The sequence below is a fragment of the Balaenoptera borealis genome (assembly GCF_965194805.1).
Source record: "Balaenoptera borealis genome assembly, chromosome: 5".
NCBI lineage: Eukaryota > Metazoa > Chordata > Mammalia > Artiodactyla > Balaenopteridae > Balaenoptera > Balaenoptera borealis.
The window spans coordinates 67,505,439-67,529,754 of record NC_138862.1 but is presented as its reverse complement, the minus strand read 5'-3'; the positions used below and the strand labels follow the sequence as shown (position 1 = coordinate 67,529,754).

General features: G+C 44.0%; 2 protein-coding genes across 7 annotated transcripts in view; one reads left to right on the top strand and one right to left on the bottom strand.

Annotated features, from left to right (window-relative positions):
- Positions 1-24,037, top strand: part of HCLS1 (hematopoietic cell-specific Lyn substrate 1) — a 50,469-nt gene extending 26,432 nt beyond the window's left edge. The window contains exons 10-18 of one of the 2 annotated variants that reach the window (XM_082394938.1): positions 53-264; positions 687-791; positions 1,296-1,533; positions 1,671-1,739; positions 1,939-2,552; positions 12,185-12,303; positions 12,426-12,465; positions 20,772-20,950; positions 23,626-24,037. In XM_082394938.1, the coding sequence (XP_082251064.1) occupies positions 53-264; positions 687-791; positions 1,296-1,533; positions 1,671-1,739; positions 1,939-2,075 (761 nt within the window). In that variant the 3' untranslated portion in view covers positions 2,076-2,552; positions 12,185-12,303; positions 12,426-12,465; positions 20,772-20,950; positions 23,626-24,037. The remainder of the gene's footprint in view (positions 1-52; positions 265-686; positions 792-1,295; positions 1,534-1,670; positions 1,740-1,938; positions 2,553-12,184; positions 12,304-12,425; positions 12,466-20,771; positions 20,951-23,625) is intronic. The other variant, XM_082394939.1, reaches the window with a different exon arrangement.
- Positions 3,629-23,359, bottom strand: FBXO40 (F-box protein 40). Of its 5 annotated transcripts, none has more exons than XM_082394911.1 (5): positions 23,124-23,359; positions 22,901-23,042; positions 12,334-12,366; positions 9,530-11,440; positions 3,629-7,041 (listed from the first exon to the last, which is right to left on the bottom strand). In XM_082394911.1, the coding sequence occupies exons 2-5, from the start codon at positions 22,982-22,984 to the stop codon at positions 6,880-6,882; spliced, it is 2,190 nt and encodes a 729-aa protein (XP_082251037.1). In that variant the 5' UTR covers positions 22,985-23,042; positions 23,124-23,359; the 3' UTR covers positions 3,629-6,879. The 5 variants fall into 5 exon arrangements, with proteins under 5 accessions (XP_082251037.1, XP_082251036.1, XP_082251038.1 ...); XM_082394910.1 differs by having other exon boundaries at positions 22,901-22,991; XM_082394912.1 differs by lacking the exon at positions 23,124-23,359 and adding an exon at positions 20,497-20,617 and having other exon boundaries at positions 22,901-22,991.
- Positions 24,038-24,316: the final 279 nt, after the last annotated feature.

Below are 24,316 nucleotides of genomic sequence, written 5' to 3'. Positions count from 1 at the left end.
TCCCCTACCTCCAACCCAAGACAACCCTAATTTTTCTTGCCTGTGTCTGCAGCTTCCAGTGGCGCCCGTGGGCTGAAGGCAAAATTTGAATCCATGGCTGAGGAAAAGAGGAAGCAGGAGGAAGAGGAGAAGGCACAACAGATAGCCAGGCAGCAACAGGAGAGAAAGGCCTTGGTAAAGATGAGCCAGGAGGCTAAGCCACCAGTGGCCACTATGGAAGAGCCGGTGGTGTCAGCCCCATTGCCCAAGAAAATCTCCTCAGAGGTAAGTGTTTGGCCCTTCGGGATCCACATCAAGGATTCCTTGCCCAGACAAGAGCCTAAGGGGTCTGTATCCTTAGGAGAAAATAAGGCACAGGCCTCCCCTGTGTTAGGCAAAGTCTACAGTTGCTATCCCTGTCTTCAGGAAGATTTCAATCTGATTGTGTAATTAAGCTTCATATATACATATGAGAATGTTAGCTGAAAAAAACCAAGATTTACATAGTACAACAGAAGATAGGTCACTAGCCAGTGCAGTCAATTACTGCTGCAACAACAAGAGGAAGGAGCTGTCATTTCAGGTTGGAGCCCATCTTGAGGAATGGTTGATTTGAACTGGCAGAGGTAGGAAGGGGTATTCCAGGTCAGTACAAGAGAGAAGATGGAAGTTTCTTGCTCACTGGAAAGATGCTTCATCTTCCACAGGCCTGGCCTCCAGCAGGGAGCTGTCTGTCATCAGAGTGTGGGCCTGTGAGAACCAGTAGGGAACAACCAGTGCCTACCCAGCCCCCAAGGCAGAATCCCCCAGAGGTAAGCAGAGCTCCAAAGATTCTCTGCTCCTTCCCCATCTCCTCATGTCCTAGTAGGTGGGCTGTACAGGGTGATCAACAATCCTGGTTTGTCTGGGACTATCCTGGTCTTAGCGTTGAAAGTCTTATATTCTGGGAAATCACCCAGTCCTGGGCAGACTAGGATAGTTAGTCATCCTAGCTGTCATCTTTCACCTTTTTTTTTTTTTTTTGCTTTTGCTTTTGCTTCAATGTTTTCCTTGTCTTCCAAGGATTCTGACTTGCTTTCTGCTTCCCTTCTATCATCTTTTGGTAGGTGTTTTGAGTGGGTGGGTGTGGGAGGTTGATGAATGAAGAGGGATGAAAGATTGTGTTCCCTAGGAGAGGCTGTTAGAAGGATGCAAGGATGGAGGGTAGAATGGAAGCATGGGGATGGGTGGGGTCTTAGCAGTCCTCCATTGGGAGATTTTGGAGAGGCAGCTCCTGGTGGACAGAAGTCACCCTGCTTCACACTGTCTCTTCTCAGGACAATGAGGAGCCCCCAGCTCTGCCCCCCAGGACTCCAGAAGGCTTCCAGATGGAGGAAGAGCCAGTGTATGAAGAAGCACCTGAGCCTGAGCCCGAGCCTGAACCCAAGCCTGAACCTGAGAATGACTATGAGGATGTTGGGGAAATGGACAGACATGAGCCGGATGAGGAACCAGAGGGCGACTATGAAGATGTGCTCGAGCCTGAGGATCCCTCTTTTTCCTCCACTCTGGCTGGTGAGTGGTGGGGCAGCTCCTGGATTTGGTCAGCTGTAGGGGAGAGGAAGAGGGAGAATTCCCCCATTACACAGAAGGACCTGTCTATTTTCCTTCTCCATGTTGATGAGACCATATTCATATTTCTCATTATGCAGGATCATCAGGCTGCCCGGCTGGGGCTGGGACTGGGATCTCAGCTGTAGCCCTGTATGATTACCAAGGAGGTAGGTTGGGAGTGGCCTGAGGGGTCTGGTGCCTGGAGGCCCGTGATACATGAAAGGGGGGATGGATTCTGGGGATCAGGATAGGGCCCAGACTTGGCATCAAGAACAGGCCTATTTCCCTTCCTGAGGTTTAAAGGGGACACAGGGGTGGAGGGATTCCTGCCTGACCATCCTAATATCCTGTCAATTTTCTCCCCAGAGGGAAGTGATGAGATTTCCTTTGATCCAGATGACATCATCACTGACATTGAGATGGTGGACGAGGGCTGGTGGCGGGGACGTTGCCATGGCCACTTTGGACTCTTCCCTGCAAATTATGTCACGCTCCTCCAGTAACTGTGGCTGTCTGTCTTCTGCACTGTGACTTCCCTTGTCCCAAGTGGCTCTGCCTCCACCCACTTTCCATTTCTGCTGCAAGTGTCTGACAGGATGTCATGAGTTGCCTAAAGCTCTAGACAGACTTCCCTCTCCCTCTCCATTAGGGTTTGGGGCAGAGACAGCATGAGGAAGGAGGTTTCCTTCCCCTCGGTGTCCTGTCTATCCTGGATACCCTAGATGATCTCAGCGATGTTTATCTTGTATCCTGCCTCCTTCCCCATGAATCCCCCCTCTAACACCCACCCCCCCCCCACTCTACCTTCCTTTGTTTGTGAACTCTGAGCTTCCTGGTTTGCTTACCTGGGAAGGTATGTTTATATTTCCTGGTTGTGCTGTTTGCTTACTTTCCTTCTCTGCAGAAATATCTCTGAATCTTCTCTCTGCTCAGTCCTAAAGTGGAAATAAAGTGGGACCATGGCTCACCTCTATTCTGAGGTAAATAGTACTTTTTATGCAGCCCTCAATGGTCCTGACTCTCATGGCTCCAATTCTCCTTCCATCTTTCAGGGATATCCAGAAAACTCTCTCCTCCACTGCCCATCACTCTGCACCCTGGGTGTCAAGGGCTGTGCCCTTTCCTTAGACTCTACTGATACCCAGTCCAAAACAAGATGGGCCTGGGGAATGGCAGTAAGGTAGGGGAACAGGGGCCAGGAAAGGTCCACGATAAGACAGTTCAACTTCTGTTGGCTTCAGCAGTTGTGAGAGGCCAGCCACTTTCTGCCTGGGAGTAATGACTACACTCTTTTAGTGCATAATGATTCTTGAGGCAAAAGCACAAATTAGGGGAAAGAAAGGAGGAAAAGATTTAGCCAAGAAAAAAAGACAAAAACTAAAGAAACAATGAGGTGTTAAGAGGATTTAGAGTGACAGTGGCCTCTACTAGAGAAAGTCTAGGCTTCCTTGTAGCTGGATGAATGAAATCCATGGTCATGTAAGAAGGTAGATTGAGGAAGCTCATAAAGTTTCTGTGTGGTCCAGAGCTGAGGCTGCTGATAGGAGAAGAAGTGAGGACCTTTGGATGGCCAGTGATAGGCAAAAAGCAAATCACCAAGCAAAGTATGGGGATGAGGGAGAATGAAAGGCCAGGACACGGTGAGTTTATTCTAACCCCAGGCCATTGGGCTCGGCAAGGTCTAGAATAGGAGATCCTAGGCAAAACCAAAATCAAATCGAAATGTAAGTCAGGGATTTGGTATAGGGGATCTTTGGTTGGTGGAAAATAGAAGTCTGTGCTATAACTGGTATCTGAAGTTGGGTTCAGCTTTCAAAGATGGAGAAGACAGTGGGATCAAGGAAGAGCTAGGATTGGTGTCTGAGACCCATAGTTGCTGCAGGACTTTATAAAAGTTCATTGGTGAGCTGTGCATGTGCTTAGAGCACTGCATCCCTCAGGCTCATTCCTTGGCTTTTCTTCAAGACACACACACCTTTGTTTCCACAGCGACCTCTATGCCAGTGAGTCACACATCTGTCTCTACACCTCACTTATAAGATTCACCCAGTTAGACTTTCAGAGTGAAAAGCAGCTTTTATTTCTGCCTATAGAGACATTGGGGTTTCCAGTGTATAGAGGTAAGTCACACTAGATATACACAATCTCATTCTTCACTTCAGTTTGATCTGACATCACACATAGATCAGACTTTTGCAGTGGTTTTATTCTTACATCCAAGTTCCACCTTGCTTTTCACTTTTCCCTTCATTATAAGACAGAAACTTCTTTTCCAGATCCTTATATTATTAAGGCAATAAAGTCCTTTCTGCCTCAGTTCTATAGACCTCGCCCTCCACATTCGGCTGATCTCTACTTGGACTGACTTTCTTGGCGGTGATTCTCTTCAAGGGCTCTGCTCGCAGACACCTCCCTGTCCAGGCTCCTGTTCTTGGGTCCACAGTCCCCTTTCACTCTCCTTAGCTGCTTCTTAATCTGAAGCCGTGTCTAGCCGTCTTGCCTCTCTCAGATGATGCTTGCTGCACGTGCTGCTCACTACGGCTTCATCCCACTGATCAAATCATCTGTCTACTCCACCGTCTCTCTAAAAGGCTTCCCTTTTTCTCCAATTGCCCTCTCACCATAAAATGTGCTTGATTGTGTAGGCCAGTGGATACCTGCAATACTCTGGTTTCCTGCGACATATACAATCAGATACCTTGTAAAATGCGTTTGATGATGTTGATCAGCTCAGTATTGTGCTGAAGGCAGCAGCTGGGAAAGTAAAGTGTGCCTGGAAGGGTGGGGCCCACAGAGCAGTGCGGTTAGTCTCCTGAATGCCCTCCCGAACCCTGGGCTGCCCAGAGTGTCAAGGAAGAGCCCTCTGCTCTCTTCCTTTCTCTGTACTTCTCATCCAGCTCACGGTTGCCCCAGATTTTCACCTCCCTTAGTCTACAGCTCCCCTTGCTTTCTTTTTCTAATAAAATAAGAAACCCAAAATGGATTTTCAGAAACTTCTTCCTCCATATAGGAAGGACTAGATTCAAAACACACGGAACTGAACCCTGGATCGGTTCCTTTTCTCCCACTTCACTGCTTAGCTGTCGCAGTTATTCATCTTCACTGAATAAAATCTTAGCTCACACTCTAGTTATATTTTTTAGAAAATGGCGCCTTATATACAAATGTGAAATATAAACCAAACAATAAGGATTAGGAAAAATAGAGTTACGTTACTGAATAGTACCAAGTGGCACATTATAATGGAAGATAAGCATACTTCTACTCTGGGATTTGCTCTAATGCCTTCTTGACTCTTCTCAGGGGTGTCATCTACTTCATCTATACCAGCTCTGGACCATGTTCAGAGGGAAACCCAGGCAATAACAAACATTCATATTGACTAGACTCTTTTTTGTTGTTGTTGGTTAAATTCTTTGTTCTCTGCTTCCCCACAATGCCCATCCTCCTTTTCCCTTCTTTCTCACTTGCTGAGGACTGCTAGGAAAACGGCATCGATTAAGGAGAGAGGGTTAAGGTTAGGGCTAGGGCTAGGGTGAGAGTTACAGTTAGGGTTAAGATAAATAGCTCAACCTTCCTGGCTTTAGCTATACCTGGAGAGCTGATAGGATATACTTTTTGCACTGTGACCCAAGGACGTGAAGCCACACCAAACAAACCAGCTCCATTTGGTTCCCAAGTTAAAATCATCATGTGTCTAAAACCTATTTGGTAAAGAAAGAAGAGCTACATGAAATCATGACCATTGTAGATAACTATGTGAGATAAGAATTTGCTGTACTAAAAAGCTTATCCTAATTTACTGCCATTGGCATGTCATTCTTTAGGGCAGTTGTTCTCAACCAGGAGTGGTTTTGCTCCCAGAGGATTTTTAGCAATGTCTGGAGACATTTTTGGTTGTTATAGCTGTAGGGGTGCTACTGGTATCTATTGGATAGAGGTCAAGGATGTTGCTAAACATCCTACAACACATAGGACAGTCCCTTATGACAAAGAATTATCCAGTCTAAAATGTCAGTAGTTCCATGAAACCCTGCTTTAGGGGATGCCAGTATCTATTGTGTATTTTTATTTTACTTTTGTTCTCATAAGTTTTAACTATTTGTTACCAAAACCCAGAAGTGTCACACATTTTTGACAGAATGCAGTCATGGCCAGTAATAGGTAAGAGCAATTATAGGGAATCACTATGTTCAGATGTCTTCCTTCTCAAGATTCCCGATGGGGTACTCAAGTGATGTCTAGGACCTGGCGACTGGTACCACAGGAGCTGCAGTGGGCCTTGTCTGGACTTTTCCAGATACGAGGTCTCCTTGGGCTACCCTGTGCATTCTGACATGACACTGAAGTTGGTGTTAGTGTCTCGTGATCATTTCACTTAGCCCAGGGTGGTGCTGGCCCATGCCTGTGGTCTCCCTAATCCAGACGGATAATATAATTTTCAGAGGAAAAGAACCTTGACTCTCAAATCACTATTAAAATGTTTGAAAGTAGGCTCTGGCTTTTGGTCCTAATTTTCTCCATAAATATAATATCTCCTCTGGACTCTTCTTCATTTTCCAAGGCTGTCCTTCTATATGTTGCCAAGATTCTACACAACAATCTCATTCTAGGACCTCATTTCCACCTCTCATCCTGTGGCCTTTGGTGTCCTCGAGGCTGTTGTGCTTAGCCTAGGTCTCTATTCTTTCAGGCTGTTTGGACTGTCTGGGCTTAGAGGCAATGGGGCAACTAAAAAAAGCCCTGGACTTGACTGTCAAGACAACCCCAGGTCCAGAAACTTCAAACTGTGCCCTTCACCCTGGGTGCCCTGGGAGGCATGTCAGTCCCCATCCCTACAATGCCTACTCCATATCATTGAAAGTGCTTATAAACTGAAAAGCTCTCCACAAAAGCACAGGCCTGTGCTGGTTATGGAATTTCACGGCTCTCTCATCTCCTAAGGACTTGGACTCATCTTCCAAATGGCCTCAAGTCACCTATTTAAAATACTTCACAGACTGATTTATTTTAGAAAAAAAGTGGTGGCGGGGGGGGAATAAGTTATCAGTATGGCACTATAGCAGTTATACAAGCCGTGGCTTAGGAAATTCTTCGACTTTGTGCAGCTGCTCAGGTTTTGAAGGACATTGCATGTTCCAAAACACCCAGATAAGCACATTTGCAGTTTACAGAAGGAAGTCCTCAAAACCAAACTCTGTCGAACTTTCAGTAACCCTGAGTGGGAATCCAAGAATGGTGGCTTCTGAGCCTTTAGTAGGTGTGTCTTCCTCTTGGTCTGGCTTTAAAGGTGGTGACTAAAGTCTCTCAGGCCTGCTCACGGGGCTGACACATGCTGGTCAAAAGAATCGGGTCAGTCTTGTGTTCTACAACGTTGAAAGGACAGGACTTCAGGTGCTCAGACATGGAGGCAACTTCATTAAACTCCCAGCTCTTGATTTTGGAGAAGAGGCTGCTGAACTGCCAGATCTATGAGGAAAGAGAGAAGCTCCAAAGTAAACACTGGGGTGATAACCCTCAGGCCGGCTTTGTTTGAACAGTGTGGGGAAATGCCTTTCTGTTCTTCCTGTTCTTAGATTCCTGAGAGTATTTAGTGGCTGCAGCATACATTTGTTAGTCCTTTCTCCAGCATCCAATTCCTAGTTCCCCCTTCCAACTGATAATCATCCCAGCCAGCCATGTGTTGTGTGGAAATGACTAACACCAATCTGCTTATTGACATACACCCTTCCCCCATCCCCCACCTCCCCAGGAACAGTGGTTAGTTCTAGAATAGACATATGGTTCAAATCAGGACAACCAGTGCCAATGAGACTCTACTCCAGAACTTTTGTTTGTGATACCAAGAAGCAGAGTCTCTTTTCCCCTCTGTGCTTGAACTTGGAAGCTAAAGTCTTAGGAGCTTCTGGCAGCCACCAGGGACCATGAAGGGAGAACTGTGTCTTAGAGTGGAGCCACAAGCGAGGAAGTAGAGATAAGAAATAGAGAGTAAAACGGTCATTTGGGGGCATTTTGGGCTGCTAGATCAAGCCATACCTGAAGCCATCACCTTTGCACTCTTCAGTTATATAGGCCAATAAATTCCCTTTATTGTTTGTCCTGTTAAGTTGGTTTTCTATTGCTTAAAACTAAAAGTATGCTAACTAATAAGAGTCTCACTAGAACAGAAACCTTAGGAGAAATCTAGAAGTCTGGCACTCAAATCCCTATGGGCCTTTCCACCTAGGATGTGGTGGCAAAGCCACTAGTTTTAAAATCTGGCTATGAGGATAGACATAATCTGATATCCTTCAACCTGATCATTTCACCCTCAGTTTCTTGTCATTGTTACTATATAAGAAAAGTGTATCCTGTGATCTTGGAACTATTTCCCTTTGTACTTTAAAAGGCCATTTTAATATGAGCATTCTTTAGCTCCAACTAAATTCTCTTTCTTCCTTTCTGCAAGGAAATTAGTTTGTCCCAAATGATATTTAAGAGTGGTCAGCAATCACTGAATTGGGAAAAAATGTGAGCCAAAAAATAATGAAATTTCTAGTATGTAACTTAAATTATTTGCATTTGATTTTACAGAGGAAGATATTAGGTAGTTCTAGATGATACATTGTATCTTGGCGATACAGTTCCCAAAGGCAGGGTCTTAGTCTCATTCATGTTTATCCCTAACACATGGTTGGTTGGCAGTCATTATCTAACACATGGATTGCAGGCATGGATTCAAGCATGAATTCATGAGAGAGAGTCTGATAATTATTTTTTGAAGAAGACTGCTCCGGGAATAAATAATAGAAAATATGCAAGATGTTTTAGACATAATCAATAAAAATAGATGTAAACATCTCCTAACTCCCCAATACCAGTTTGCATATACCCACATACTGGGAAGAGACTCAACAGTGAGATTTTGGAATTATTGACCTAAATGGGCATCATAAATTTGTGATTCGCATTACCAATATATGTACCATAAGAGAGGATGCTACGGCACCTTGGATATGACGAATTGGGAGTTTCACTTCTATACAGTACAAGCCAATAGAACTTATAATACAGTTAAGCAAGCCTAACCTGATTGGGAAAAGGGAATGAGGTTTTTCCAAAGGGAAAGATTCTTTGATCTATACAGCAGAGTTTTTTTAAAAAATTAAATAAGCATTTGAACCAGGGGAAATCAGTGGACCAAATTATTTTAGAATTTCAAAATGAATTCAACAGGGGCAAAACTTGTTTGTAAATAAATTAGTTGACATAGGGCTGAGGAGAATTTGTTGGCATATTGTATCAGTTGGAGTCCAGGCAGAAAACAGATGGCACGCTCAAACTGGGTAATCTGAAGACAATTTTATAAAGGAATGATATACAAATGTGTGGGCAGAGTATAGAAAACCCAGGCTAGTAACAATCTAGAGTGTTACTACCCTAGGCCTGAAAGGGAGGAAGGAAGTCAATGGAACCCAGAATCGGTAACCTGTGTGGAGAGAGCCATCAGATACAGCTGGAGGGACATGGCCAGTGCAAAATGTCGTGCAGGGGAGAATGCATGCAGGGAGGAAGCCAGAAGAATAGCTATGTCAACCTCACTCTTCTCCCTCCTGACCATCTCCTGCTGATACACTCCCGTTAGATTAGCCCAACTGGAAGCTGGAGGGCAGGGGAGCTGGTTAAGCTAGTCTGTAAAGATCAGCCTCCTGGGGGACAGATCACGATGGAGAATGGATCATGTGAGCAAACGGAAGACATGCAGGACACATACATAAATAGGCATTACCATTTGTATTGCCATTTTTAAGTTTATGGGTCTGTCTCCTCTACTATGCTGACCTCCTTGAGTTCATAGACTGTGTTTTATTCCCGGTAACCTAGTACAATCTCAGTGCCTAGTACACTGCTTGGTGCACAGAAGGCCCTTAGTAAATACTTGTTGAATGAATGAATAAGTGAATGACTATTTACTTGCCTTTCTGTGAACTCTCCACGAGGTGCCTCCATGGGAATACCTCTTCTTCTTCCACTGCAGGAGGACCATCCCTCTCTCTTGTAACAAAGTGGCACAGATATTCCTCATCAGCACGGACACCTGGGAGAGCTGGGATAGGCTGACGCTGTCTAAGAACCCAGCAATGTACTGCAAAACCTCCAGGGGCAGGCTGGTTAGAGAATTCTGGCTTTTTCCTTCACGGCCTGAGAGATGGCTGTTCCCTCCCTCACTCAGCTCTGAAGCAACCTCCGGCTTGATGGCAAAGGTCTTGAGCTCCTGACTATAGATTACTTTTGCCTTTTGCCCTGGGGGACAGAAATGGTTTTGAATAAAGGTACATCCCAAGTAGGCAAGGGGGCATCGGTGCTGGAACCAACCATTGAGACATGACTGAATGTCTGTGTGGACATTCTTGAAATGTAGAGGGAATTCATCCCTCCTGAAGAATTTGTTGCAAGTGAAAGTAAAGGCAGAACTGCTCTTGTTGTGTCTCCTGGTCACACACTCACTGTGGAGCTCCATATGGAGCCCATTCAGGTTGGCAGTGGTTAGAAGGTCAGCCAGCACCGTCCTGGAGGAAAATTGTTCTGGCTCAAAACTGTATGTCTGTGTAGCAAAATCCATGAACAGCCCATCAATGCTCCTGGATTCAGAGATGACATGACCTTTGAGTTCTCTTTCCAGAGCACACAACAGGGTGGTCTTGATGAGATCTGATTTGGGCAGGTCCTCCACAGTGATCCCTAAATCCAAAGTATCTACTGCCTTGTGTTCACTTGGCCTACAACTCGACAAGGTGTCTCTGAGGTGAGCCCGCTTCCAGCAGTAGCTCACGGGAACTTTGAAGGTGTAAACCGTCTTCACTTCCTGAGCCTCAAGTTTGCCATAAACAAAGTCTCTCTCTTTAGGTGTACAAGCAGGCAACTGACCAAAGTGAATAAGCATCCTCCCATTGTGCACCAGGTACATATTATAGTCCTTTGCATCCATAGCTGTTTTCAGTCTTTCCAGAACACCATCCTGCCAAGGGGCAAGCCCTGACTTTTCTATGGCTGCATGAAAGTCCCGCTGCTTCTGGTCTTCCTGTGTCTCTTTCCCTTTGGCAGTGCTCTCTTCTACTGTGTTGTTGCTGCTGGAAATCTGTTCTTTCTCTGGGCCGTCCCTGCTCGTGCCCTCACTGCTCACTGATGAGCTCGTTAAAGCAGAGGCCGCGTGCTCTTTGCTGAACATATTTTCCCACTTGTCAAACTTGGCTAGGTCCATCCCTTCTTTGGTTTTGGCTAATACCTCTCGTTCTTCTTGACTCAGCTCTGCCACCTCTCCGTTGGTGGTTGACAGAGAGCCGCTTGTTACCAAACCAGCATCTGCCCCGCCCACCGCTCCTTCCATTTCCTTCCAGCTGGCTTCACCATTCATGGTAGGTTCCTCTTCCATGGGTTCTCTAGCTTCTGGGAAAAGTTCTACCATTTTCAGAGATCTAAAGAGGACCTTCTGGTCTTGGAGGGCCAGGGCTGTGTCCAAGCACTCCTCATTGGGGGTCTCTTTCATGATGTTCTCGTGAAGGGCTGTTTCAGAGTCCACGTTTGGCCAGCGGTTCCACTCCATCGAGCAGCAGACCACGCTGGCGGGGCACACTTGCAGGTGCTTGGCCAGCTTGTGGCGGGAAATGGAAAGGGGGCAGCCAGATTCGGAGTTGAGGCACGGAACCTGCTCTAAAGGGCACAGGAGCTCGTGCTCTGCTTCTTTGCACATGTGGAAGGTAGCGCCGCAGGACAGGTGGCAGTTTATCACCAGGCAGGAGACACCAGGCTCCACAGGCATGTGGCAGTGACGGTTGAAGCATCTGTCACAGTGCCTGTGCTGCCCTGGTGGAGGCCTGTGCGCCCTACGCTGGAGACACCAAAGGCAAGGGGAAAGAGAAAACAAATGACTGCTGGAAGAGAAGCTCTATGCATGTCTGTGAGTGTTTAAGTTTTAATTGACTTATTTCCTGTTTATTCATGTTTATTGTAGGAATCTTGAAAAATATAGAAAATCATAAGAAGAAACCAAAAACACTCATAATCCCACAACCTAGAAATAACAGCTATCAATACTCTTCTCTTTATTTTCCAATAGTTTATTCTATGTATTAGCTGTGTTGAGAATAGAAAAAAAACACAGGTGAAAGTAATGGGCTACAAGGTTGACAATTGCTGTTTTTGAGTTGTGGGTTGTGGAGGATTTATATGACACAGTTAATACTATGAATACAATTTTGCGTTCTGCTTTAACTTGCTATTATGACCTGTCTAGGCTGTTTTATTAATTTTTCTTTGCAAACTTTCTTCATAATGGGAGTGTAACCTTCCAGAATGAGTGTTCTGTCATTCATTTAACCAACTACCACTAGGGGGTATGCTGGGAGGACATGGGGCATGTCTGATTTTGTTCACATTTTGGTCCCCAGCACCTGTCACAGGACCTGGACCATTGTAAGCATTCAGTAATATTTGCTGAATGAAGGAATTGTTAGCCATTTAGATTATACCTGGATTTTTTGCTTTTTCATATGTAAAATTTTACTAAAAATCTTTGCTCACAGATCTTTCTCAGGTCTCTGCTTTCCCCCTATTCTGTGTCGGTTTCTTCTAGGTTCTGCTCTAGCATCTCTGGTTTGGCAAAAAGCCAATATATATCATCAGACCAAAAGGATAAATCTGCCAGATGCTTGGGCTACAGGCTAAATGAAGCCAGACCTGGACCTGTGAAAGGTAAAGTTCCAATAAACACCTGGTACTTACCATAGCTTCCAAATTTCTTCTTGCTTTGTAACTCTAGGGGAAAATATAAGTATGAATGATTAGTAAGAAAAGTATTTTATCTGTTTTAACAGGGGCTAAAGAGACTTCACGTATTCTTCCACCACCCTGGAGGTAAGTGTCCTGGCCCACATTTTGCAGTCAAATATACTCTACCTAGATATAACAATTGTTAACATTTTGCCCCTTTCACTTTCTCTCTCTCTCAACAAACACACACACACACACACACACACACACACACACACACACACATACACACACACATTTTTTGCCAAACCACTTGAAGATAAGTTGCTGATGTCATGACACTTCATCTGTAAGTACTTCAGCATGTATTTCCTAAGAATAAAGACATTTTTTGTAACTACAGTAACATTATCTCACCTAAGAAAACTAAAAATAATTTTCTAATATCATGTAACATGCTGTCTATATTCAAATTTCCCCAATTATCCCCAAAATATCTTCTGTACTTATTAAAAAACAACTCAGTTTTGAACCAGGATCCCTTTAAGGTTAATTTATTACATTTGTTTGTTAAATCTTTTTAGCCTCTTTTCATCTGGAAAATCCCCCTCAACTTTTCGTTTTTAGAAGAGACAGCCTTAAATCTCAAGGAAATTGTATGCTACTTCATTCATGTATTCATTTGTTCATCCATTCATTCAACAAACGTTTTTGATTACCTACTATGTACCAGTAAGTGAGCATAAGGGTCACCTGGACTGCTTGTTAAAGTGGCTTTAAACACTATTGTTCATTAGAATCAACTGTGATTCTTGTTAAATATATAGATCCCTCCATTTCATTTCTTTTTATGGCTGAGTAATATTCCATTGTATATATGTGCCACATCTTCTTTATTCATTCATCCGATGATGGACACTTAGGTTGCTTCCATGTCCTGGCTATTGTAAATAGAGCTGCAATGAACATTTTGGTACATGACTCTTTTTGAATTATGGTTTTCTCAGGGTATATGCCCAGTAGTGGGATTGCTGGGTCGTATGGTAGTTCTATTTTTAGTTTTTTAAGGAAACTCCATACTGTTCTCCATAGTGGCTGTATCAATTTACATTCCCACCAACAGTACAAGAGTGTTCCCTTTTCTCCACACCCTCTCCAGATGGGAATAAAGACACAGACCTACTAAAGAATGGACTTGAGGATATGGGGAGGGGGAGGGGTGAGATGTGACAGGGTAAGAGAGTGTCATGGACATATATACACTACCAAATGTAAAATAGATAGCTAGTGGGAAGCAGACGCATAGCACAGGGAGATCAGCTCAGTGCTTTGTGACCGCCTGGCGGGGTGGGATGGGGAGGGTGGGAGGGAGGGAGATGCAGGAGGGAGGAGATATGGGAACGTGTGTATATGTGTAGCTGATTCACTTTGTTATAAAGCAGAAACTAACACACCATTGTGAAGCAATTATACTTCAATAAAGATGTTTAAAAAATATATATATAGATCCCTACTGTTCAATATGGTAGCCACTGGCCACATGTGGCTATTTAAATTTAAATTAATCAAAATGAACTAGAATTAATAATTCAGTGCCTCAAGTCATATTAGCTACACTTCAAGTGATCAGTAGCTACTCTGTTGGACAACACTGCTCTAGATGCTGGCTGCACCCCTGACCTGAGCGAAGGGTGTATCCTGGAATTTACATTCTTAACACATTCCCCATCTGACTCATGCACTATAAGTGTGAAAGAGGGATCACGCCAGAATCCCTCTTAGGGTATAGAGGGATACCCCATACCCTAATAGTCAGCCTGACCATCAGTAGCTTCAGGGCTAACTAGAAGATTAATCAGACAGAGAGGGAGCTGAGCAGAGTGGAAAGGCTGTGAGGGTAGGACTGAGATGGAGCAGAATAGGATCAGGCAAAGAGCACATCTTTTGGATGCAAGAGTCTAGCTACTTGATCTTTTAACATACAATTTAACATTCAGGTAGGCTCCTGCCATATTCCAGATCACTCCTGGGGGGAAAAAGCCCATTATGGACTTGTAGAAATTCATAAATATTAGGCTCAAGCATCTAGAATTATTTGGTACCCGATAAGGAACCATTTACCATTGTAATTGGGGTGTTAACCAGTAGTAGTGGAAGAATGGAGTGGAAAGACCTAGAGTTAGAAACTGCTATGTAGAGAACATGATGGAGGCTGAGATTGTGAGACTGATGACAGTAGAAATAGGCAAGATGAGACAGACAGGAGACATTACAAGGGAGGATCAACTAACATTTTTGTTTCTGGCTGGAGATGGGGGAAGAAGAAGAGTCAAAGGTGATGCCAAGAAGGTGAACTAAGAAGAGAGAATGTTGGGTGTAATTCTGAGAAAAATAGAGGTCTAAGGAGAGAACTGTTTTGGGAAGAAAAATGGGTCCAGCGAGTGTAATACAAGTTGCTTTAGGTGATGACAGATCATGTGGGTGGGAAGATGAGGAGTTAGAATATAGAGGTGCAGACTTGAGAATTATCCACTTAAAAGTAAGAGGAAGCCATAACTGGGGAAGTGAGAACACAGAATAGAAATCTGAGCCATGAAGGTCAAGGCTAAGTATGACCACTTTGGGGACAATAAGAAGAAGCAGAGCCAGAGGAGAGACCAGTGAGCTAAGAGAGTCAGGACTATGTTGCCAGATGTAAAGGAAAGGGTGAGTGATGGCCTCCAATGCTGCTGTGAGGTTAAGAACAGGGAAGACAATGCCACTGCTCATGGCAGGTCCCCAAAGAGCTCTTGCCAGAGCATTTGCATTTCAGCTGTGAGGTGGGACCCTTGGCCATTCAAAATCTAGTGTTTGTTTGGAGTCGAGGAGAAAGCTATTAAGCACACACTCCAATGTTGGCAGGGCCTGTGCCCTGGCTGGGAGAATGTGATCATCTGCTTTCTATTCATAACAGACATTCATCAAGAATGGACTCTGGATGACTCAGGGTCCCCTGTTGGTTTTTAGGTGGGGAAGAAGAGGCAGGTCACAAATGGAGTAAGGTTATGTGAAAAAAGCTAACAGCACCAGGAATGTCCAACTTCATATTTGCCAACCGGGTTCTGTCACAAAGTTGAGCCCAGTTTCCAGCAAGGGCAAAGCAGCCCTGGCTAGTTCTGTGCACTCAGTGTATGTAGTGAGAACTCTGCCCCTATCAGCAGGCATGTGTCTGGCTGGAGGGACAATAGTGATGAACTCTAAGCCCAGTCATTTCTTTTTCTCCCTCTTCTTCCTCTTCCTCTTCCTCTCCTTCTCCTTCTTCTCCTTCTTCTTTTTTTAATTGAAGAATAGTTGATTTACAATGTTGTGTTAGTTTCAGGTGTAGAGCAAAGTGATTCAGTTATATATACATCTATATCCATTTTTTTTCAGATTATTTTCCCTTATAGGTTATTATAAAATATTGAGTATAATTCCCTGTGCTACACATTAGGTCCTTGTTGCCAATCATTTCTTATCCTTCAGCATTATAAAGATGGTTCTTAGCAACAGCATTATTGAAGCTGGGAACATTTGTGGTGGAGTCTTATTGCTCTCCATCTCTTTGAGGTTATATGAAAATATTCCTTTAAGAGGAAAGAAAAGCAATGCAGGCAGGCAACAAAGATGCTGTTGCTTTATGTTGCTATTTAAAGATCTTCTGCCAGGCTCTGGAGCTACCCCAGATGAGTGACTTTGAGAGAAGGCATGTGCTGAGCAGAAAGACACTGAGTGGAGATGACTTTTTGGAGACATTTGGCAGTGGAGGAAAGGAGAAAGACAAATATAGCCTAAGGGCATAAAAAAAATCACATCTGAACCTTTTGTTGTATATCTGGGGGAAATCTTTCCCACTGAGATAAAGGACAATCCAAAATTGTTGATAGTCTAATTATTGCTGGAGAAACAGTGTAACCAATCATCCTGGTTTGCCTCTGTCCGGTCTCTCCTGGTTTGAGCACTGAAAGTCCCAGGTCCCAGGAAACCTCTTATTCCCAGGCAAACTTAGACAGCTGATTGGTCACCTTAGATTGGAGTCAGCTGGTGTTGCCTCAATTTAATCAAATTAGATTTATCATTGGTTGTCTTGTGACATGAGATGCCCTGTTCTCCCAATTTCTGTTCCTGTGCAGTGACTGGATCCTTATCCTCCATGGGGTCTGTCTGACTTTCCCAGATGGAGTGATTTCTCCATTTTGGATGTCATAGTGGAAGAGAAATAAAATATTAGTGCTTAACATGTGCGTTTACATAACATCTCATTTAATCCTCACAATAATAATGTGAGGTGGGTATTACCATCTCCAGTTTACTGATAAGGACACTGAGGCACAAAGAAGCCTAAGTTTGTCTGGCTTCAAACTCTACTGTCTGCTACCTCACACTGTGTCCGTCAGAGACCCATAGAGACATTTGTGGTCCATCTCCATGATTTGGGGAGAATGCAAGCCCATGGCTAGAGTCTGTAAGGGGAAAGCCTTTTTTCCCCCAGTTGGGGCACAGAAAGGTGTCTACCTGTATAATCTTTCCAAATAGTAGAGAAGCTGGATGCTTCACATTAGGAAGCACCTCCATGCCTATGATGAAGTTTATTTTTTTGGTCCCCCTCTGGACCACAACCCATACTGTGCCCTTCTGAATAGAGGAAACAAGAAGACTGCGCAGGTCCCATGCCTTTGCATTTCAGGGAATACAAATGTGGCAGGGAAGATTTTTAAGGTTAAAAATCTGCACTATAGGGACTTCCCTGGTGGCTCAGTGGTTAAGAATCTTCTTGCCAATGCAGTGGACACGGGTTCGATCCCTGGTCCAGGAAGATCCCACATGCTGCGGAGCAACTAAGCCTGTGCACCTCAACGACTGAGCCTGTGCTCTAGAGACCACGAGCCACAACTACTGAGCCCATGTGCCACGACTACTGAGGCCTGCGCACCTAGAGCCCGTGCTTTGCAATGAGAGAAGCCACTGCAATGAGAAGCCCACACACTGCCACGAGGATTAGCCCCCCATTGCCGTAACTAGAGAAAGCCCACACGCAGCAACGAAGACCCAAGGCAGCCAAAAATAAATAAATAAATAAATTAAAAACAAACAAATTTTCAGGTGTTTATCTGCCATTATCGTTAAAAAAAAATCTGCACTATAATATGGAGTCTGACATTTAAAATGAAATACCTACCAAATCAAAGCATATAGATTATAGAAACTCTTCACTGTGAAAAAGCTGACAAAATTCTATGCCTGAAACAGAGTATGGTTATCCAGGTGACATTTTCCCCTTCAGTTTCTATGCCCCTATATTCACCTTTAAATTCTTGCTTCCTGTCTGAAAAGGCAGTACATACATTCCCTCCTCTTAAAAATGAACTTCAATCAAGTCTATGGCCAAAAACACTCTCCCCAAAATATGTTTGTTTTTTTTTAATGTACCATTTTGACCATTTTTTTTAACATAAATTTATTTATTTGTTTGTTTGTTTATTTATTTATTTATGGCTGTGCTGGGTCCTCATTGCTGCACACGGGCTTTCTCTAGTTGTGGCGAGTGGGGGCTACTCTTCGTTGTGATGCATGGGTTTCTCATTGTGGTGGCTTCTCTTTGCAGAGCACGGGCTCTAGGCGCGCGGGCTTCAGTAGTTGTGGCACGTGGGCTCTAGAACGCAGGCTCAGTAGTTGTGGTGCACGGGTTTAGTTGCTCTGCAGCATGTGGGATCTTCCTGTACCAGGGCTCAAACCCGTGTCCCCTGCATTGGCAGGCGGCTTCCCAACCACTGTGCCACCAGGGAAGCCCCCAAAATTTGTTTTAAAGTTCTCCTGTCTAGAGGAGACAAAGTAATACAATTTAGACTTAAATAGTTGAGAGAGCTGCACAGAACTAGATTTTACTGATTGTACTGTATGAAGTTTAACTAGAATATGAGTAGGTAGAAGGACCAGGTGCCTGAGTTTGGGGGATGAATATTTCTTTAAAGAAATAGAGGAGAATTTAGAAATTGTCAGGGGAGCAGACACTATTTGACGCAGGTTGTGGTGCTTTGCGGATCACTCAGAAAGGAGTAAGTTAATAAGCAAAGGCAAGTCAACTAGAATAGTGGTCCTTAAAATGTGGTACCTAGACCAATAGCATCAGAATTACCTGGGAACTGGTTAGAAATGTACATTATTGGGCCCCACCAAATCAGACCTACTGAATCAGACCTACCAGCTGATTCTACTGTAAGTTCAAGTTTGAGAGCTAGATGAGCCTGATATTGTGCCCCAATCACAAAGAAACTACTGCCCAGTTAGGTGGGAAGGCCTAGGAGAAAGATCTGTAAAGGCAGTTGGCAAATCTATCCATTTCTTTCAATCTCCACCACCAGGCCCAGGTCCAAGCACCATCATCTCTCATCCAGTCTGGAGAAACGGCCTTATAATCAGTCTTACTTCTCCCATTTTGATGCCCATTCATCAGCAGAAAGAGTGATTTTAACAACTTTTTTTTTTTTTTTGCTGCATTGGGTCTTTGTTGCTGTGCGCGGGCTTTCTCTAGTTGCAGTGAGCAGGGCTACTCTTCATTGCGGTGCACAGGCTTCTCATTGCGGTGGCTTCTCTTGTTGTGGAGCACGGGCTCTAGGTGCGTGGGCTTCAGTAGTTGTGGCACGTGGGCTCAGTAGTTGTGGCTTGCAGGCTCCAGAGCGCAGGCTCAGTAGTTGTGGCGCACAGGCTTAGTTGCTCCGCGGCACGTGGGATCTTCCCGGACCAGGTCTTGAACCTACGTCTCCTGCATTGGCAGGCGGATTCTTAACCATTCTTAACCCAGCAACTTTTAATTTTAGATCATTACTTCCCTGCTTAAAATCTTTAGGAGATTCTATCCCATCACAAGGAATAAGCTCTGATGTCCTTTTCTTGGCCCACAGGGCCCTACATGAATGTCCCTTGCTTGCCTCTTTTACCTCACCTCTCGCCCTTGAGCACTTAGCTCCAGCCTTGCTGCTCATTCCTAATTCCTGTACTTGTTCTTTCTCCCAAGAGAATTCTTCCCTTGCTCTTTAATTGCTTATGGGTTCCTTCTTGCTATTCAGATATCACCTTACCTGCTACCTCCACAGAGTTCTTACCTGACACACCCAATCTACAGTAAATTAATGAGGGAATTCCCTTGAGGTCCAGTGGTTAGGACTCTGCTCTTTCATTGCCAAGAGCGCAGGTTTAATCCCTGGTCAGGGAATTACGATCCCATAAACTGCACGGAGCGGCCAAAAAAATTAAAAAATAAAAATAAAATAAAGTAAATTAATGAACACTCTCATGTTCTGCTGAGTAATTTTTGACAAGTTATTGAATCTCCCTAAAGGTAATTTATTCATCCATAAAATGGGGCTCATCATAACTCATAGGATTGTGTGAGGATCAAATGAGATAAGGAACGTGTCTAGTGTACAAGAGTCACTCAACTGTTCATCCTTCCTCTATCAGGAAGGTCATTCTCATGGTTACTACCCTTGTCCAGACCTTATTTCTTCCCATTACATCACTCCCAGAGCCCTTGGCTGGTTGTTCAATTTTTAGTTCTCCCCCACTCCAATGGATCTTACATACACTGCCAGCTTAATCATCCTCAAACCCCATTAAAAAAAAAATCTTACCTCACTCCTTTAAGGATGTGAATCTCCCTAATTTCCCCCACTTTTGGCCCCTTGTAAACACCACAAAGCAGTCATTTCTCAAGCACTTAGGAATTCAAATAGTACAGTATCAGGCCCGGAGGACCTTTCAGATGCCCCCAAGGCAACTTGAAGGCCTCTTTGCTTCCCAGGCCTCAAGTTCATAATTTTAATTGTTTACCTACATTAGTTTGTTCATTAATTTGAAAAGGAAGGTTTTGGACTTCCCTGATGGTGTGGTGGTTAATAATCCGCCTGCCGGTGCAGGGGACACAGGTTCGATCCCTGGTCCAGGAAGATCCCACATGCCATGGAGCAACTAAGCCCGTGCGCCACAACTACTGAGCCTGTGCTCTAGGGCTCGCGAGCCACAACTACTGAAGCCTGCGTGCCTAGAGCCCGTGCTCTGCAACAAGAGAAGCCACCGCAATGAGAAGCCCGCGCACCGCAACAATCTGAATGCTGCCAGAATTGTTTGTAGGAGGTTACACTTGTTCTCAACACTTACAGTCATAGAATCAGAAATCTGGATCAGATAGATAAACAGAAATCCTCTGCTCCGGAGCTTCTCAAACTTCAGTGTGCATAGGAATCACCTGGGCAATCTTTTTTGAAATGCAGCTTCTGATCTGGTAGAACAAATGGTCTAGGAAAGGGTCTAGGTTAAACTCTTCATTTTTTACAAGAGAAACTGAGGCCCAGAGAAGTAATGTGTCTTGCTTATGCTCCCACAGTCTCTGACTCTAATCACATGCTTTTCTTTTTTCTACTTCACCTTGATAGTTTACTGAGAAATTCTGTAGAAACCAGTGCCACACAGAGCTACCTGCATGACGATGACCAAGGGCATGTGGGCAGCTTAGATGGTACCAAGGACAAAGCAGGACAAGGCCTGGAAGAATGAGGAAGAGGTGGTGACCAAGTGTCACTGGCCAACAAGGTCATGAGAAGGCATAAAGCAGGTATATTTAAATCACTGACTCAAGCACTAGAGAATGCAATTAACAGAAAATAGTTTTAACGTTCTTCACTATAAAGTTAGTAGGCAATCAGGGTTGGTGTCAGGGAGATATTTTTAGGCAAGGGGCCCTCCCAGCACCCCTCACATGATGCAGCGACTATTTTGCCTCCTCATGTGGCTAGCCCTGGCAATAATTATTTATTCCTGAGCTTTAACTTTAGTGGAAGTGACAAGGTCAAGAGTTAAAGGACAGAGATTAACTGTTAACCTATTAACCAGCCAATTAATTTGTTACTTTAATTATACATTGTTAATCTGTTTCCCTGCTATGGAGATACTTAATTCTATGGAAAGAAAATGTATAAAGTTAAATATTAAAGTAATCCCTTTGCATCTTGAAATTTTAACACAACCAGTTGGCTGAGGATAATTCCCACATCTGGTCCCATAATCCTGGGCTTTCAGGCTATGATTTCAGCCCTTTCACTATACCCTAAAAACCATCCGCCCTCAAATCTATTCAACCTCACCATCTGCAGTTCTGTACCTACACTAGAAATCTCTCTACCTTTAAACTTTCTAGTTATTTAATTAGCTAGTTAATTCTCATATCTTGTACTTATATTATTAGTTTCAGTGTTTTAAATTACTGTTTTGTATTGGCCAAGAAAGTGCAAACTAGATGGATTATTTAGGAGTAGCTCTGAGTCAGCCGGTCTGGGTGGTTACTGCTAAGCTAACATGCCCATCTTGCTAGGAAAGTACCCGGTATACCCCTTGAAGACCTTTGTGCCATGGAAACTCTGACAAAATTAAATGAAGTTAGGCAATTATACGCAGTGCATTTGATTGTGCCTAGCAAACAGGCATAATTATAACCCAGACACCTATAGCAGAGTTATGGGATGCATCTGGAGGTTACAGAGGCAGGCAAGAAGGAACCAGGAGTTAAGGTGTCTGGTGGTAGGTCTCCTTTTATTTGACATTGGTGGCTTTAGCCTGTACACTGCAACGTTCAGAGTGTACAGAATCCCTTTTGCTGCACAGGCCACTTCCTAGGATGTCCTTAGCTGAACTTTTAACTATATAACACTAAAGCGAGGTCCAGAGGAAAACAGGAAAATAAACACTGCTCCCTTATCCCTGCCAATTTATTTGTGCATGCAACACTATGCTGTTATTCCCAAAGCTAGAAATAACCTATCTACACTTTAAAGTGTTTGACTCCTCCAGTATCATTAATCATTTTACTTTTGTCCCCCTGGATTTGCAAGTTTCAAATTTGTGATAATTTTTGGTTTGCATGTGTATACCATTTTTCAACTTGTAAAATACTTTCACTTCTATTCCATAGATGCATTTGGATTCAAGAGAGCTGGGGAGGAGTGAGTCATGTTTAGGGAATATTGTTAAAGAAAAACAGGCAGGCAGAATTTAAATAATATATGCAGTAAATACAACTGTGCTAAATTAACTGGTAGAGTGACACAGGTGATGGAATTTAAAGTACATGAGAATGACTTGCAGTTAACATAGCAAATGGTGATTGCGGAAAGATCACAACATTTGGACTTCAGAAAACAGAAATCCTGGGTTCTGGGCCTTCCACCTATTTCCTCACCACCTCCTCCCCGCCGCCATCCTGAACCCCCATCAATACTGTGTAACCTTAGACATAGCACATAACCATTATGGTTGATTTTAGAAGAAAGAGCCTAAGCTGTTAGAAAGCAGGTCATCTCTTCCTGCTCTAAGATTTTATATTCAAAGCAGGAGTTTACCTATGACTGGGTCTCATTCTCAGTGCTAACCCTTTTCTCCCCCATATGTAACTAATTTGCTTAACAACCCTCTTACTCAGAGCAAAAAGGTGATATGCCACTCAGCCTCTGCCTCCGTGTTCACCACTCTAAATTTCCCCTGATGAACCTGCCCACATTGAAAAGCTTACCTTAATGGCATGGGCTGAGTCAGCATCTGCTGCACTTGTGTCCCTTGATGGTGAGCACGTAGACTGCCGGAGGTGGCTCGGCATGCATTGGCTGCAGCAGAGGACAGAGTTTTGTCGAGGAGGTAGGGAAAGGAGAAAAATACTTCAACAGAAATCTTTCAAGTGTTTTGAAGTTAAAAATAAAACTATATCACAAGGGGCAATGTGACCAGGCTCAGCTTACGATTTTTTCTTTCTCCTGTATTTGCCCACACTCCGTCTCTGTTGGAGTGGCAGTTAGCAGGGGAAGCCGGAAGGCAAGTGGGGTTTTATATCAATGGGTTTTCTTTCCCTTGAGGAAGAAGGAAAATCCTTGTAAGAAGAATCATTTCAAGGCCCGAGCAGCCTCTCAAGGTCCTGTGCATGTGGTTGGCAGATCCATCTGTGCCCACAGTGGCTGGTGGAGCACTCAGGACACGCTGCTGCTCTAATTATAACCGTGCTTTCACCTAAACCTATCATTGGCTGAGGCAGCAACTTGTGCAAGTGACATGTGGTCCTGTTTCTGTTTCTCCTATTTCTTGCCATGACAAGTGGCTGTCCTCTCCTGGCCCTCTTCTTTCCCGGATGGTAGGGAAAGGAAGATTTTGTAATTCAGAAATCAGGCATAGAGTAAGTCCAGTCTGAGAAAATTAGAGGTGGTAGGAGGCTTAGCTATCACTTAGTCCAACTCTCTCATTTTACAGATGAGAAGACAGAGAAGAGAAAGTAAATTGTTCGCCTAGATCTTCCAGCACTACGTTGAAAAAAGTAGTGAGTGGTCGGGACTTCCCTGGTGGCGCAGTGGTTGAGAATCCGCCTGCCAATGCAGGGGACACAGGTTCGAGCCCTGGTCCGGGAAGATCCCACATGCTGAGGAGCAACTAAGCCCGTGTGCCACAACTACTGAGCCTGCACTCTAGAGCCCATGAGACACAACTACTGAGCCCACGTGCCACAACTACTGAAGCCCGCATGCCTAGGGCCTGAGCTCTGCAACAAGAGAAGCCACTGCAATGAGAAGCCTGCGCACCGCAACAAAGAGTAGCCCCTGCTCGCTGCAACTAGAGAAAGCCCACGTGCAGCAACGAAGACCCAATGCAGCCAAAAATAAATAAACGAATTAATTAATTAATTTTAAAAAAGTAGTGAGTGGTCATCTAACTTGTTTTCTAGATATGTTCATTTGTGTTATATTCCACATATAAGTGATATCATATGGTATTTGTCTTTCTCTTCTGACTTCACTTAGTGTGGTAATCTCTAGGTCCATTCATGTTGCTGCAAATGGCAATATTTCATTCTTTGTTATGGCTGAGTAATATTCCATTGTGTATATATATATACCACATCTTCTTAAGCCAGTTGTCTGTTGATGGGCACTTGGGTTGCTTCCAC